General features: G+C 35.0%; 2 protein-coding genes across 6 annotated transcripts in view; one reads left to right on the top strand and one right to left on the bottom strand.

Annotated features, from left to right (window-relative positions):
- Window positions 1-14,654, top strand: part of crp (transcription factor cropped) — a 140,025-nt gene extending 125,371 nt beyond the window's left edge. The window contains exon 6 of the mRNA XM_029313389.2: window positions 41-14,654. Coding sequence (XP_029169222.1) covers window positions 41-410 — 370 coding nt within the window. The 3' untranslated portion in view covers window positions 411-14,654. The remainder of the gene's footprint in view (window positions 1-40) is intronic.
- A 347-nt stretch (window positions 14,655-15,001) lies between these two features.
- The window catches only part of sano (CABIT domain-containing protein serrano), a 146,121-nt gene continuing 142,429 nt past the window's right edge, over window positions 15,002-18,693 (bottom strand). For 4 of the 5 annotated variants that reach the window (XM_085483921.1, XM_029313453.2, XM_029313452.2 and 1 more), the window contains one exon: window positions 15,002-18,250. The gene's annotated coding sequence lies outside the window, so the exon portion shown is untranslated. The remainder of the gene's footprint in view (window positions 18,251-18,693) is intronic. The other variant, XR_003821197.2, reaches the window with a different exon arrangement.

Below are 18,693 nucleotides of genomic sequence, written 5' to 3'. Positions count from 1 at the left end.
ATCTACAAGTGGTCGCTAACGAGAGATTTCTCGATTACAGGTTGCCTTCTCCGTCGAACTCTTTGGACGACGGCGGCATGCCGCAAGCGAGGCTGTACATCGCGAACACATCCCGGCAAAATCTAGAAACGATCGTCGAGGCGATACGTCATCTGGAGGGCGACCATCTGTTCAGCGACGAACAGGATGTTCCATTGGCATTGACCAATAAGCAGCAAACGACGATGGCGAACTCAGCGTCGACAAAGTCCACGACGTCTTCGACATCTTCCTCCTCATCGGTGGCGACGTCCGCCACTGCGACATCAGCGAAGCAACGGATATTGCATGCCGAACACTTCCTCCAGTTTCACACGCAACAGCAAACCCAACAACGACCCGGAGTGATCGTGGTGAAACAACAGTCGTGATCCAGCAACGCGCTGCGCTCCGTGCATTGAACGATGTACTCGAAACGATGATGCGTTCGTCCCCATCGCTCGACATCACCGCGATTTATCGCTCGAAAATGAGGAATCCTTTTTGGTCGATCCGAGAAAGAAAGAGAAGAAAGCGATCGTTCGCAGAGGCAGGGAGAGAGAGAGAGCGACTATGATCGCGATCGCACATCGCGTGCATTCTCTTCCGACACGACGGAAAAAATACTCTCCGTCCGCCGTTAATCTCCAATCGTTACCGGAGATCTTTATTCAGACTATTATATACTGCGAGATACACTTTATGTATGTTCCTACTACGTGCTTCGCTTGTCTTCGTTTTAAAGGTCACTTAAGTTGGAATGCATACGATCGCGATAGAATGAAATTTAGATAGAGGGGAATAAAGTTTTAAATTACAGACATAGCGAGACAGAGAGCGAAGACAGAGCCAAGCTCGAAGCTTGACAAAAAGGATTCTCATCGTCGAGTCGTTGAAACAAAACGTCGTTTTCCCATTTTTTTCTCATGTAAATACTAACTTCCGATCGTGTGTTTCCGACGATCGCCACGAGATCGCTTTGAATCTCGAAGGGTTTCCCGCTCCCTCCCTCCCTCCCTCCCTCCTTCCTCCCAAAGAAAGGTTCCCTTCGCAAAAAAATTGCGAGATGCGAAGTGGACGTTTCTCGTCCTTGATTTACTAAGTAGTATGTTTTTAGATTTAAGTAAGAACTACGTCGATAATATTCCTAGGCGAGTAAGTCTACGTACACTGTATAATACATATATACATATATTACACACAAATATATTATTTGTAAAGAGTATAAAAAATACATATTTACGTTCTTTTTTTATATTGTTACGAAAATGAAAAAAATACAAGACGACGATGTGAAGAAAGAGATATTAAGATATAATGACGCGTATATATGTTCTTTCGATGCTTATTACGGAGTTACACATACCCTCAATCAGGGCGCGCGAAAGTGCTAGGAGAAAATGGACTATAAAAAAACAACAAGGTTTAATCAAAATACATCTACACTCAACGTTTGATATTTGACACACATGTTAGAGAACGGAACCCTAGTACGATTGATCGGGCCTCGATACCGCTGTCTCGCGTACGGGTTTGCGTAACTCCTGTCTACTATGTTTCTCGCGTGTTAAAAACATGTGTCGCGGGTTGAAGAAAAATTCCGTTTAATCTGTGCCAAATATATCCAGAGAGTACCCAAACGTTTTGTTCCTTCATAGTAGACGTAATATTATGCATAAAGCGAAGACGCCGGTCGGTACATCTGGTAGACCGAAAGCAAAGCGAGTCCACGATCGCTCGTCTCCTCCAACTTACTCGTCAATGCGATAACGACGACCGGGGATCTTGATAAAGTGGTGACTTTCCCGACCGTTTCTTCCCATTGCGTCGCAGACCACCTTTTATTCGTTCAACAATCAATGTTGATCGACGCTAATAGTCGCAAGGACCGAGGAGAAACCGGGACGAGTAACAATGCCTTCCCTAAGCATTGAGCGACGTCCTGCCGGATTCTCTTTGCTATGAAACTTAACCCTGCCGCATACGATATATTGCATACGAGTTTTTTCTACGCAACATACGGATTTCATATAGCTTGCGAATACGAGACTAAGAGGCTTGGAATTTACAATTTCTCGTGCCTTTCGAGGAGAGGAGCGATCGGTTTTACAGGGAGGGTCGAACGATCGATCGACCGGCGCTGAGAGAAAAATCATTTAAGTTTTGTTTTTTTTCTTTTTTCTTACTTTCATTCATTTATTCATTCATTCATTCATACGCGTCTATTGTGTATTATGTGCGTTGATTTTTTTGCGTTATTTTTCTTTGTGCGTGTACCGTTTCATCGAGTGTTTGTCGATTGTGCAAGCGTTATCGCTCGCGAGTAGTAGGCTCATAGACCAATTTTTAATCGATTACATTATAGTACGGATCCTTTCGCCCGTAATTTACTATTATTACTGCTACTATTACTATTACTACTACTATTACTACTTTCTTTTCTACGATGAGAATGAATAATAATGTACGAGCGCGACGTAAGCTTAAGAGTTTAATGCATAAAGGTATATATGCCTACGAGAAATTAATTTTAGGTACTCTTTAAATATATATATATATATTTAAATATATATATATATATAAATAAGTAAGTTTAGTGTACCTCTCCAAACGAGGTAAAACGCGGCAGTAAGACAGAATTACAATTAAGACCTTTAGTTAATCTTATAGCAGTTAGGATAAACGTAGGAATTGTTTAGCCGAGTACGCAATTTGAAATACATCCAGGTTATTGTCTATCTACGATAAATGTGACGCTACTCCGTAATTGTATTGCGTGTATATAATACCTTTTAGCGGATATCATCGCATAACACACACCTAGCTGACGTACCACGATGCTGAAATAGGATAATGTCGTAAAAATGCGCCCTTCGTACCTTTCGTCGTCATTCAATTCAAATCTCATTTCGATAGCATATTTTTTTACGTACCATTGACGTTTTTGTTTGTTCTTTTTTCTTTTTTTAAAGAGTATGTACATAGATGTAAGGACTATATTAATTATCTGGACTAGAGAAAAAGGATATGTTTAACGGAACAATTACTCCCGAAACGTACGAGAGGTGCCCTGTGTAGTTACGATTCTATCTTAGGCTTTCGACATTCGCGATGAAAGTGTGATCCCGCGTTTCCAAAGTCGCGGATCTCGAAGGTAATGTACAAAGCTCGATGTCGACGTTCATGCGAGGACGCACGAGGGCCTAAAAAACGAATAGAGAAATTCACCTTCGTTTCCGTCTTTCGTATTTTCCCCCCTGAATGAATCGTAAAAGATTCACGGCAGATTCATTATTTTCACGAGATAAGAGATTCGTTAACAGAACAGTCGTCTTCTGCATTATCGCGCTATATCCCTCGGTGATCGAGTGTATGTAAAAGTACCGAGTGTAACGCGATGCTGTTTATCAATTAGGTTCGACAATTAAAACTGTCGAATCAATCGAGAAAAATCGCCGGGAAGATTTTCGAAGATGCGAAAAAAGATATATATGTCGTTGAGTTTGATGTAAATTGAATTTTTCCCACACGCGAGTCCGATGTACATGTCTCGTTTTCCCGTTATTATATATGTCTGATTTTAATTGTTTCGAAAATCTCGTGCGAATATCTTCGGCGCTTCCATGATACTTACACATACACGTTACACGTGCACACATACACACACACACATACATATATACAGATATATTCACGTGCGTAGCTATATGCGCACGTATAAAGTATACGAAAATGCTGTACGAGTGTACGCCGTACGCATTTAAGGAACCTATTGGTGATTCTCGAATTTTTCGCGATTGATTTTTTCTTTCTTCTTTAATTGTTTTGTTTCGCGGCACGTTTCTATATTTTATGTTGCACGTCGCCCTTGGTATTAGCGTGCCGCTTTCGGTGGGTGGCAAAATAGAGAGAGGACCGAATTGCAGAAGGTTCGGAACGTCACTGCGCACGTGTCAGCGTGAACTAGATCGACGATATCATTACGATGACGATTTCATTACGATGACTGTAATATTTATATGTATTTCAAATGTCTTTTTTTTAATTCAAAATTAAACTGTTGATTGAAATCGAACGAATTCTCCATTTGTTTTTCGAATTAGTACTCAAGATTACGTGATATACATACTGATACATTATTTTTCGTGATCACGAAACAGATAATGATTGCGTGAATATAAAAGTTTTAAATTTCGCGGAGATAATGCAAAGCTATTCTCTTTAAGTCATTTAAAAAATCATAAGATTTTGTGTTATGTATTTGTTATATATTATATTTTATGTTATATATATACATATACTATATGTGTTTTTGTAAGTCTAATATTTTCGGGATAATATAAGTCTATTACACTGATGATAAAAAAATAATCACACAATTATGTATTTAAAGTTTTACATTAGATATTAGATATATTAGATATTAGAGATATTTTTTTAATGCAAATCTCTTGCATTCACATTAAAAATGGCACTTAATGTTATTGAATTATTCATACTATCTGTGATATATCTATTTTGCAACTATTGACACCTCACTAACTTGAACGTGTTTTATTTTATATATTTCTTTAATATTTTGTTAATTGTTCGCACTTTATACACTCATTGAAAGCTTTGTATTTATTAAAGGTGGTACTCGATCACGCATGAAATACGCTCGATTATTTATATATAATTTACTCATATAAGATTTAATTACAAATGAGCATTTATAGTTCGGTTTTACTTCACGTTCAATTTGCGAATATTATCGGTATGAATGGTATACGTTATTTGTCAAAAGCATACTTTAAAATGTCATAACTTGTGAAATGCTGCGTAATTTTCTTTTCGACACGATGATGTTTAGGCTCATACAGACAATTGCTACTGTTTAATTGAGATTTCGTTCGATTTCTATGCATAATCGGATTCTTATATGAAAGCCCTTGCATGTGGCATAATAATTGTGTCATGCAAAATCGTATTAATGAAAAGATTAATACCAGTCTCAATTTTTTGACTTGCTGTCTTTAATTTTAATGAACTAAAATTAAAGAGAATGAAATTTTTTTAAATAATTGTAGATAAAATGTCATTTTTATTTATATACATTTTTTCCAATTTTAGAAAAATATGCAACTTTTACAATTTGTATTACAAAACTTTAATAAGATTTTAATTTTTTTAATCAATTGCCACATGCATTATGGTGTATGAGAAATGTTTAGAAATCGTTCATAAAAGTTTCAGATATCGTCAACTCGTTTGCGCGAATTTCAAGGGTGATGACTTTCGAAACGTTAATATTCGAGCGGCGATTTATTCGCGAGGATAGAATGCAACATACAGGGAAATCACGTAAAAACGAAATTTATATAGTTAACGATTAAGATTCAGCCGCTCGAAGATTACACGTTCTTTAAAAAAAAATAAAAATAAAAAAATAAAAAAAGAAAGAGAGAGCTGTCATCGACCCTGCCGCGGTGACACTCGATCGAAACGATCTTTTTTATCGTTGAATATATACATATAAAGTATAAAAAAAATATATATATATACGTACAAAACACACAACTATAACTTCTCTACAGCTTCGTTGAAGGGCAGAAAAAAAGAATGACAGTTCGCAGGATACGATTTAGCTGCTAATGAAAGTCGCTGATAGAGTAACGTAATCACATTTGAGGGTATGGTAGAGAATACGTGCGAAGAAGGGAAAAATTAGGGGAACAGCCGAATATTTCCGAGATTGCGAGCGAGAGCGTGGCTGTGCGAATCGCGCGTGCGATCACGAGAACGACGAAGAAATTTTTACCGTTTAAGATTAAATCCGATTTGTACACGTCAAATGGCAAATGGCGACTGAGAGTGGCGCCTAGATTAATCAATCGACCGCCTCTGAAGGAGAGATGATTGCAAATCGTGTTTGTTGTTAAGGGTCAGCGCCTTTGTTCGGAATGCGCGAGCCCTTCTCTCTCCGGAGACTGGAAGGGAAACTCAAACAATACGAAAGAGTTTAAAAGACTTTGAGAACAAGATTAAAACGGTTTTTCGGATACCTTTAAATATCAGAAAGATTGAAATGTTCTTTAAGCTTCTTCGAACATTTGCATAAAAGAATGTCTTTTATACATCTTCGAATATTGTTTGCGTTATCCCAAAGATGAACACTCGTCTATGTCATGTCTGTTTACTTTGTGGAGCGCGGTGCACCGAAATTCGGCGACGTGGATGTTTCGAATGAAATCGAATAATTATTTTTTTAATTGGGTCAGCATCCTACTCTCTTTCGCCACAGGCCTGCCGAGAGAAATGTACATAGCGTAAGAAAAAACCATAAAATATTGAAGCGCTGGCGGAAGAATGTACAACAGGAAGATTTAGTAGATAGATAGATAGATCTGGTAGAGAACGGAGAAAAAGAGAGAACGGGAGAGTGCGAGAGAATGCTAGACAGATATGTAGATCGTGCGTATAAAATAGCGGAATTTGTAATAACGTAGGTAATGACACGAGATTCCAGAAGTCGTTTTCAGGAACAGAACTGACAATGAGTAGCGTGCGCGTCGCGGGCGCGTGATTTTTTTTCTTTTTTGCGAATGCGAGAGAAGAGAGACGAAGAATGAGCGTGAGAATGTGCGTAGATGTAATTTGTAGTGCGCCGAAAAGATGTTTCCTTTTTTTTTCAAGTTTTGAAATACATTTTCCTTTTTCTTCTTATTTTAAATGACGTTAGACTGCACTTGAAATCATATCGGAGTATCCGTATCGACTGAAGAATGATCCGGGCTCACGCGGCGCGTGATTAAAAAAACGAAGACATGCAAATCGCAATCGTCAATATCACAAACAAATCGAGAGAGAAGGAAAAAGCTATTGAATAATCCAGTACTTCGTACTATAAGATTTCCTTGATTCAGATTGAGAGAATTTCTACGGTAGACGTCAAATAGGGATCTCGAAAATCTTTGCGACACTTTTAAAGCATGGAGCAGACCGGAGATCCATTCTTGTAATAAAAAAAAAAGAAGAGAAAAGAAAAAGGTAGAAAATGAATGAAAAAATTAACGTTGGACACATTGGTTTGTCGAATTTTTTCGCGCATAAAATATTTCTGTCTTTTGTAACATTTATTTACGTACTTCTTAGATTTCTGCAGTTAAACGCTGTGTGTTTAATGTTAACTCTATGATGGCAATACTTATCTAGATACGTATTTTCGCCATCGCTTCAAAGAGCGTCAAGCTTAATCAAAGACTGAGAAGTATGTAACTAATTATGTCAAGGGAGATAGAAATTTATTTCTGATAAAACTTGTGTCAAATCGAAGTATAATTTTTGTTGCTTTTTTCGTGAATTTATTACATTTTTCATAAATTATCTTAACTGTTGGCACTGCAAGTATTTGTTGTTAATGAAATCTTCTGAAATACGTAATGCATTTTTCGATAATTAATATTATCCGAAGAATGTCGAGAAAATGTACCAATTATTATCAACTACGTACTAATGAAACGCTTTGCTGGAAAAGATTCGGATCAGCGAGAGAAAGAGAGAGAGAGAGAAAGAGAAAGAGATATATGCTCTTAATTTTTTAAAAACATTAAAAACAATTATAACTTGAATAAGCGTAATGTCGACCAAATAAAATTCTATTAGAACGTTTCGTATAATGCAAGACCGATATGGAGGATTAATGTCAGCAATGCGTCGCGTCGTGATGACGAAAAATGCATAAACTTGAAATATTCTCTACAATTATAATTCAAAAACATGAACAATCTATTTCAATTATTAATTAACAGCTGGTGCTATTAATGATAAAAAAATTGATTCTAACATTTGAACTGAAAAAAGATATAAAACACGATGGAATAATTGACCTTTGAAATTTATAAATATGATATAAATAATTAATAATTAATTTTTACGAGTGATATAAATAATAAATAAATTTATATCGCTCGTATTACAGACACGCGACGTATTGCTTCAATTTTACAATTTCCATGCACCGTCCAGTTGAATACGAAGAGAACGAAGAGACTTACCCGAAGATCATATGGCTCCTTTAGAGACCATCTTTTTACACTGATAATAGTCAATTCGAATTAAAAAAGTGTTCGATCGTCTTCACCATTAAGATTTCAGTCGAGGAATCTGCTCGTTAGTATTTCATGATTAATGCAATACGTAAGATAACTCGACTAAAATTAGGCTTGAATCGTCGTTCGATCATGATCAGTGACAGCAGACTTAATCGATGAGAATCTAATGATCGGTTAATACAATTGAATTCGCGAAAATTATATTCACTGAATTTTTCTAAAATTTCAAAAAGTATAAATTATAAAGAAAAAAATGACGGTATTAAAACGATCGGATAAATCCAGCTGAAATGAACGAACAGAGTCAAACTTTTTCACATCCATTACTCTAAATTACTGTTGTCTATGCAAATCGAAGAACAGTTCCAAGTTTGCAAAGGTTTCACAGTGCAACAGTGGTCTAACTTTTTAAGAACTTGATATAAAAAAAGTAGTCTAATATATTTTTTTCAAGTCTTGTACCTTTTGCGGTCAATTTAGATTTTTAATTCACACACAGATTACATTTAATTGTCGGATAAAGAAATGATATAGAGATTAAACTTGTTAATCATTTTAAGAATTACACGAGTAAAAAAACTGATAGGAAACTAAGTAAAATGTTGAAATCACAGTAGAAAAAGATACGTTTCTAAAACAAAGAGTATTAAATGAGTAATGCATCGAATAAATCCTTCAATTGTTTCACGAGTTTTTTACATATCTTGTCCGAATGAAAATAAATAAATGCATCATTTCATCTTTGAAAATAAGACCACACACGAAATGAAACAATTCAGCTTTTCTATTACACGGAAATGAGGTGGCATCGTTCTCGTTAAAAATATGCGCTTTTTTCTACGTGTAGACAGACGATAGTCCGATACGACATGAGCATCTTCGATATATACAGTATATCGAGTATCTCTTTTTATGAACTGAAACACAGGAGAATAACTTCTCGAGACTGAAATACAGGAGAGCCATGATACCGACAAGGGTACCGGTAAGCGCAATTAATTAATCGTAATAATAATAAAGAAAAAAAAACGAAATCGAGACTCTGAATACACACGATTGAGAGACGGAAGAATAAACAAAAAGTTCCTCAAGAGTTCAAGAGCCGCGTTTGCCACGTGCGTTCGCATTTCCGACAAACGCGATTTTGCACGATGAAGCGAATGTCGTCCGCACGTGGTAAATGCCGCCTACACCACAAGAACAGACTGCCATTGAGTTTTGAATGTGTACTCGTTTGTAATTAATAGTTATAATTGATCGAAAGAAAGAGAGAGAGAGAAAGAGCAAAATATTTCTGAAAAAACGAATGAAAGGAGGAGACGTATGATCGAGTGTTGCGTGAATCAGTGATGGATTTACAATGGTCTCATTACTCTCCCAAATAGTTTCGCAAATTCATATACTTAATCATTTATTTCTCGAAAATATTTGTAATTGCTAAATAAATAATCGTGAACTTTTCGATATGTGTAAAAAACGATGTTATAATACACGAAGAGGTAATTTCGATAATAAATTATAAAGCTTTTAATTGAAAACTCGAAATGGAAACCGAATTAAAAGGATCAAAAAATGAAAAAAAAAAAGTTGAAATTAACGACTGAAGACTTACATGTCATGAGCGAAAAATATGACTTAATTATCGCGAATCTAATTATTGCGGCACTTGGTTCCGTTTCTCATTTCGAGTTTTCAATTATCGCTCGCAATTTGAAGTTTTAAATCCGTCACCGGCGTAAATGCGGCTGTTGTATTATTTGTGAAAGAGAAAGACGGGGCGACGCGCGTATAATCCTTCCGCGTGAAAAGTCTTCTTGGGCTATAAAAAAAATTTAGATCTTTCCGCCGCGGGAGAGAACGGAATCTCGTTCCTTGAACGTTGGTCGGAGACGACGCAGCGGTGTGTAAATTGCCATAGGATTATGCAGATCGAACGTCCCGATAAAAGGATTATTCGGGACCGGAGACGATGCGAGATTATGAGTGTGCGAGAGTTAACGAGTTTTGGCTGACTGGCATTTATTCTAGAAGATCCTGAGAACGGAATCGATATAATATAAACGGGGAGAGGAGAAAAATATAATTCTCTGTGATGTATTTCTATAATTTAATTATATGTATGTAATTATGATTATCTTTACGCAGATTTACGCGATTTAATTAATATTAATATTATTTTGCAAATATGTGAATTTGCATCGTGCAAGTATCAATATATTAAATAGCGTGTAAGATAAAAACGCGTATATGTATACATACATATATATGTATATATACATATTTCTCATTTCGTTTAATCTAACCAAGTATAATTACGCTTGTGAAGCAAAGTTATATTATTCTTTGATAATAAAATTTTAAAAATTGCAACGCATGCATAAAAATTATTATTGTAATCATGCATAAAAAATATATTAATTATGCAATGCATAAAATTAAATTATTTAAATCTTTAATCGGAAAACGCAAACAAGAAATATATATATATATAGAATTTTCTACAAAAATTTGATCAAAATACATTTAATTAGGTTAGTACACCCCACACGTCCATCACGCTGCGCGCCTCGCGCGAGACTGATTCTCGTTCGAGACATCGCGATTGCGAGACTGATGACCACGTGATCAGTCTGGCGCGAAACGCGCAGCGCGGCAGACGCGCGAAACGCGCCACGCGGCGGACGCACGAATCTAATGGAGAAGCACAGATATTTTGATCGAAAGATTCTTGTACAAAATTCTATTGTTTGGTTCACTTTTTAAAATTTAAATATTGAATTTTTATGCATTGCATAATTAATTAATATATTTTTATACACGTATTGCAATAATACTTTTTACGCATGCGTTGCAATTTTTGTGATTCTATTATCAAGGAACAATATAACTTCGCTTCACGCGTAATTATATTTGATTAGGATTGGATTAAAATGAAAAAATAAAAATATATATATACATATGTACAAATAGCGCGATCGAATATTGCCGAGAGGCTCTCCGTATCCTAGATACTAGAATCGCGCGCGAAGAGATCGTACAAATCGTATAATTTATTACGACTATGAATACAAAATCGTTAATCGGTTCTGTGTCAAGAATCGAAATGCGGGAATAATAATGTAACGCGGGGAAAAAAACGAATGTTCGGCAAAATGTTTTCGCGCGTGAGGATATAGCTCACTTTTTATTCGCGTTATTTATTTAAATATATATATATATATATATATATATATATGTAATGAGCGAGTAATAATATTGCGATTATCTTGACAAATATATGTACTCGGTGCAAGTATACAAAAACATGCAAGAATTTGATCTATAATGAATTTTTTTTCAGAGAACGCAGATACGCAATACTCGCTCATTTATCAGTATCTAATATCGATATAAAAAATTTAATTATCTTATCGTGCGGAGAAACGCGTGTAATATAATTACACACATATAAATTTTATTGAAAAAAAGTCTATGCGCGAGAGAAAAAAATTAGAGAATAACGAAGAATAATTAGTGAAGATTTTAAATAGTTTTTAATTATCTTATTATATTTCTGCTTTCCCCCCTTATGCTTGTCTTTAAGAATCAAAAGCACGAGTACCCCAAGGAATAAATAATCTTGTGTCGATCATCGGTCAATATTTTAGCTATCTAAAAATAATACGTGGAATTAAAAAGGACTATAAACGGAGATATCAAAAAGCCTGGAGGGTCATGACGCTAGAAATAATCGGAAAAGCGATAGAAAAACTCTAGGTAATCATTACAGAGTGTCGGGAGGGGAAAAATAAATTGAGAAAGAGAGTGCGTCGATTTTTGCGAGTGAGAGAGTGTGAGAGAGAGATTTTTGTCGATTAAGCTCCGTAAAATAATAAGAACGCCGATTGCATCGCGGCGACTCGAGCGAATCTTGGAGAAATGCTCGTTAATATTTGTGCCGATGACGGGGACGATCCGCATAATTCGTTCGGGTCGGCGGATAGCATTAAGAACTATGATTACTGACGTACGAGAAATAGAAGGGAGATATCGGAAGCGGCTGGAAAAAGCGGAGGTTTCGTGCTAAGGCGACTAAAAGGCGTTCGAGAGCTCGAACCGGGAACTCGAAACCACGGAGGAAATCGTTAATATTATACAGGGCGTCCCATAAACCAAGGCATGCTCCTCCTTGGAATCGATATTTTCTCAAAAGAGAAATTTAAAAAACTTAGAAATTATTAGCAATTGAAAATGAAAAGTTTTTCGTTAAATAAATTTCGGAAGATAATTAGCAACAAAAATTTATTTTATTTAATCTACCAATTTAATTCGATATATCATTAAAGATTAGAAAATTATTGGAAAGTATAAAAATAAGCTCTTACGATATTTTGGCCAAAGAAAAATCCTATGGAATCGAAATTGGCCAAAAAAGCTGTGATTGAAAGGATGGTTCGGCGACACCCTGTATCATAAGACTTCTTACGAGAAAACACGCGCGAAGCGATATTTATTCGGCTCTTATCTGCAATTTCTATCGATCGGTAATCTTACCACGCATAATTATTCTAGAAAGAAAAATGAATACGAACAAAGACGATTATTGTGCGCGCAAACGCGCCGATTACTTTGATTCGAAATTATATTTAAGAGATTAGAGCAGAAACACGACTTTGTTACTTTTGCAGACCATCAAAGAATCTCGCGTATGTCTGTCTGTGAATTGCTTACTATGCAAATGTGCCGCAATAAATATATATACATGCACAATAAAATCAATAGTAATTATAATTTAAAAAACAATCTAATCATTTAAGAAATCTCATTATAGAAGGAAATAATTATTTCTATAATTGAAATATATTAGTGTTAACTTGTACTCTCTAATTAATTATAAAAGCAAAAACAGATTGTAAATTAAAATGGAAAAAAACGGTAAAATTTTGGATCATTTAAAAAATGAGATGTTGCGGCGCATTAATAGTATTGTTGATAGCGAGATTACTTTAGTCGGGCAAAAGAGAGCGAGTGAATGAAGAGAGAGAGGGAGAGAAAGAGAGAAAGAAAATGGAAGAATGTGAAAATGCGTTAGATAGAGATATGTAAAAGAGCGAAGTGTCTTAGAGCTAATGGAATTCCTCTGCGCGAATGCACGGAACGCGCTAACACAAGCAGCCACCTCCGAACGAGAAAAAAGTCTTCAATACCATTTGCATATTGCTTTTTATTGTTACACGGACATTATAACGATACATTACATAAAGAAGAAGGAATATTACAGCGGTACGCATATATACGATTAAAAAAAAGATGAGTCCCACGATGCGGCGGCAACGATCGCGCGGACAAGTTTCCGATGTAGTTTCGTTTTTTTCTTGCTCGAAATTTTCAGGAAAGCGTGTCGTTTTTAAGCATGCACTACACACGACAGGCAGTCGATAAAAATTTCGATTTTTTTCTCATAGCAAAACTAACACGTCGCTTATTTCTCATTCTCATAACTGGAAATACTCGCTAAATCATTGGAAACTATCCGCAATTGATTTGCAAAGAATTATGTTCAACCCAAAGGACTTTTCCGCGCGATCAGAACATCTCTGACGTCCTGGAACACATACAATACTTTAGATACTACGCGTTACGTTTTTGTATTTACGAAAGAAAAAATCTACGAGATAGGAAACGGACTTGCTTTTCCCTCTTTTCTACTATTTTGTATATTACCAAATAATCGTTAATTAGAAAAGTTATTATGACTAGTATTTCGTTATTTTAATCAATAAGATTTTATTAAGTGAAATACACAGCGAGGGCAAACGATTGTTTGCCGTCGTTATCGCAACGATGCGGTTTGATTTATGCGTTTCTGTTATTTTTATTTATATACGTAAATTATTAATTAGTATGTATTCGTCAACGAGAGTGGGAGATCGACGTTTATGACCAATTCTTCCCCATTTTTTTTTTACCTAAAAGAGAACTTTAGTTCGTTAATACGTTGAACAAATAATATTTTTATAACTTGAGAAGAATGTCTGCCAGCATTTATTTGGTTTATTACAGACATGCAAAACTACATTGATTTTAAAGTTTAATAAACGTGATCTCCCGCGGACGAGATTTTTTTTTAAATTTGAGAATCAAGCGGCATCGTTTCTAAATATCATTATCGTTATACGATAAAGTATAATAAACCTCGCAAATCTGTCGACGTTGGAAAGCAATCGACTGGTTCCTTGGAAGCTAGAGAGCCAAGAGATCGCGCCAAGAGAAGTACAAATTATTAACAAAAAAAAAGAAAAAAAAGAAAAGAAATAAAAGATGGTAACTGCGAAAAAATCAATCATTCGAAGATGAGATAATGCGACCAATAACGAAAGAGGTGTAATATTTGTCTTTAATTTCATCGCTTTTCATTCATTATCTTTGATTATACTATTCCTTGTAACATTAATTCGAGAACCTTGAATACAAAAAAAAGTAATAAATCATGTTATCCGCTGTTTCGTCCCCCTTGTATAAAACCCTACCTGTGATATACCAATAAAGTAAATTGGATTTCGATCCGAGCGATTTTTATGCGACAGTATATTTTCAACAGATAGTTCTACTATTTATTTCATATACGATTTGCTGTTGATAATTTGATCGAAGAATTTATTTCGAGCTTTCTCTTTCAAATTTTTTTACAAAATTCCGAATTTTCTCTATTCCAAGTAAAATAATTTATATCGAAAAAAAGAGATATTATTATCGAGATACATATTAAGAATATACATATAAAAGTCATATAAATATAATTTAACGAAAAGATCATAAGATTATTAAAAGAAATATATATATAATGGAATATTTTTTTTTTTTGCGAGAGGACAGGTAAAACTGGATCGAAGAAAAATGCGAGTAGCAAATTATTTCATTGTGATTTTTATTGAAACACTCTTTAAGGTATACAAGCTATCCTAGGTAAGCATTAAAGAAAGTATAAAAAAAATGAACAACTGTTTATGGAATCACAAAGTGTGGATGTCTGCTCTTCTTACAATCATAAAACGTACTTTAACGTGCATACACGAAGGCACAACGATCCTCGACCCTTACGCGCCGAGTATTTCGCCGCGAGAACGTGGCCGACGATGTTGAAGTGATATCGATGAGCTGATCGTGCAATTAACCCGTGAAATCCATTCGTTTTAGTCGCGTCTTCTGCATTTCGCGCAACGAAAGAGCGACTAAAATACGATCGGAGTTCGCGTTATTCCATAGACGATAGCTCATACAAAGATCCATTGACATCCAATGCCCCAAAGAATTAGAAAACTAATTCTAGTTTGACGCGCAAATGCGTAAGATCGCCTTTTACAAGCTCTGCGCTGAAAGTTCTTCATTTCTGCGCTCGTCGTCATGGCAAAAATTACACTCTCCGAGAACATCAACATACGAAATAAGCGTATCCACACGCTTATAACACACAGAGTTCTGTCGTAAAGGGGACCGAGTGCCTTCTATACAAAAATTCATTACGCGATATAATATTCATGATAATATAGAATCTATACTTTGTGTATTATAAATCTAAAAGCTTATTATACATTCGTAATACAGCTAGTTCATTGTAACGCGAATGCATCCTGATTATTGAACATTCTCATTTAGCTCGTCATTTTTTCTTTAAGGAAGGCCACTTGTTTTCGACTGTCTTTTCCCAACAGTTTTATTCCTATTGATAATTGAAGAATATCCATAGATTTTTTTGGATAAATAATTCAATATAGTGTATGTAAATAGGAGGATAATTATAATTCCTCTCTTTTAGATAATTTTCGTAATTATTGCGCTTATTCCGGATATTGCAAAAAAATGATAACATCTGGATAAGACCACCTAGATGTGCAACCAGATGCCATTCTCATATTCAATTACATAACAAGGCTAACTTATTCTATTGTCTGCTTAACATATATTTAAATAATAATCACAAAAAAATGAGACCAAGGTCCAAACGTGTCCTTTGATCGGGACCATCAACCGAAAGGCGGTCTCGCACCTGATTTTCAATATAAGTTTATTTCTTTTCATCCATACGATCGCACAGGTGATATTCATCGATGGCTTCTCTAACACTGGGGAAGATAAAAGTAAGTGCAGTATATATAATTTTTATGTACCGCGGATATAATTTTGTCAAGTATCCGAAAAGTTACTATTTTAGTATACAATGATATTAAAAAATCATGACTCTAAAAAAAAACAAGAAAATCAAGACACATTCTTTCTCTCTCTCTTTGACGTATAAAATGGAAAACAACTGAGTGCTCAGATTATAAAAGATATTTCCAGAACGTTTAATCAATTATTTTCAAACAATGCAGAAAAGCACAATTTATTCTTGTTTTAATCTTTGCGTATCTTAACATCAAATAAGAAAAAAAATGTTATTCAATTTATCAATATTTTAAAATAAAAATTGTAAATTTGTTTGTCAAGACGACATAAAATCAGGGTGAAATTTATTTCTCCGTAAGTCACTGTAAATTGAAATGTCGGGGTGTCCAGATTACGAGCATTCAGCTTAAATTCAAGTTAAGTGTACGATCACAAGTGCAGGTAAGGCAGTATTGCAAAGTTTTCATAGCTTGCGCCAATTGACAACTGACGCAAAACGGAGTCAATTCGTCGTTTAATTCAACGATGCGAAATAAAAAAAATTATAGCAATAACTGTGATAGACACACTTCGCTAATGGAATATAAAACTTACGCTTAGAGCATCCTAAGTAATAAAGTAGAGTATAAAATATGACTTAAGTACAACCACAAAACTTGGTCATTATTATGGCATTCGTATCCTTAACTACGCGGTCGCGTCAGCTTTCTGACGGCGCCGCGCGTCTCTTTATAGAAAGAATCTACTACTTGCGTTAACGGAGGCGATGATTGTCGCGATACGCGTATACGCGTATTTCGTGTAGCTCTCCGGAAAACGCGCGATTCCAGCATGTAGATTCGAAACTCCTCTCTCCTCGCGACTTTCCGGTTCCCATCCTCAACCGATAGCAAAGAGTAACGAGAATATGGCTCGGCGATAAATTAAGGCCTCTCTATCTTTTATGTTATACATCGCGTATATGAATTCAAGATTGAAAGTCACTATCGATATTCTAACATTATTGCACGTATATCGTTATCGAAGACTGTCATTTATCAATAATGAAAATTTAAAACCTCGATAAGAGTTTCTCGATAATATATATTTAAAAATCTTCGATAGGGCAAATTTATTTTATTGTACTTTAGCTTAAAATTTATTTTATTCGAGATATCAATTTCTTCTTATCTAATTTAATTATATTATTGACCGAGAAATTTGTTTTGTCACAAAATTAAATTGTAAATGTGTAGTAGATATTGTTCATCTTTCTTTTTCAAAATTTAAGGAGATCCTTTTTTCTGATATGACAAGATGAAAAAAATTACACATAAAATAGTGATACATTTTCATCGTATAGACTTTTTGATCATACTATAGTCTCGAATCCATTTTTCACAGAAAAATATTCACATGATCATGTTTTTATAAAAAAAAATGTCATGAAAGAATTTGAGAATAAATGGTGTTCATATAGACAAAATGATATATATGTAAATATATACATACCAGCAGATCGATTATTTGGGATCGTATAAAATATTGGCTTCCACTTCGCCTCGTCGCATCTATCGATCTCGATACTCTTTGAAATACGGCATCGTCTTTTTTCTTACAAGAGCATTACAGTAAATTCACGTTTCTGTTCGTACGTGACCTGAACATATCCTCTTTTCGCTGCGTCGCTATTTTTGATTATTCCGCTTATCATTAATCGACGATCACAGGAAGTACGCGGTGTTAATCAGGCTTTTGGGTCCATATGTGTCGTGTACGTGTATGTTAAGTGTGTGAATGAATAGAGCATGTGAATATGTGTGTATATGAGTGTCGGACGACGAGTTTGAATGGCTTTCGCGACTGCGATTTAATTAACGCTGAAAGAATGGCGAAATACTCCCCGTTCTTCTTTCTTTCTTCCTCCTTGAATTCTTCTTGCAAATTTTGATTAATCAAACGACGTCGGAAATTTCTGCGGCTCTTTGCCTTCTTCAGCCCTTCGTCGATCGAATCTGTAAGCAGAGGTAAAGCAACACATATACATTACATCTATTTGAAATATAATAATAATTATTGTAATTAATATAATTAATAAAAACACTGATATAAAATTTTCAGAATAATGGAAAGTTAAATTCATAATTTAGAAAATCAGCTTTTTTATGTATATAAAGTCGGATATATATATTATATAACAATATTTATAACTTAATCTATAAAATGTGTTTGGCAAAAAATAATCGCTTATAATTAAGTAAAATTTTATTAAACAACAAAATAATTATTCTTTTATGTTAATTGGAAGAAACCTTTTAAGTACATTTAAGTATGAGAGATATTTTATGACGCGTGTGAATCCGCGTCACTGGGAAACATGAAACTTCACAGACTTTATTCCCCTTTTCAATCTTGATCGTTGATGAACAGCCATCGTGCTGGCAGTAATGAAATGCGA

Source organism: Nylanderia fulva, unplaced genomic scaffold (assembly GCF_048542155.1).
Source record: "Nylanderia fulva isolate GAGA-0341 unplaced genomic scaffold, ASM4854215v1 Scaffold28, whole genome shotgun sequence".
Classification (NCBI taxonomy): domain Eukaryota; kingdom Metazoa; phylum Arthropoda; class Insecta; order Hymenoptera; family Formicidae; genus Nylanderia; species Nylanderia fulva.
The sequence above is the reverse complement of the archived record's forward strand: the minus strand, read 5'-3'. Positions and strand labels throughout refer to the sequence as shown.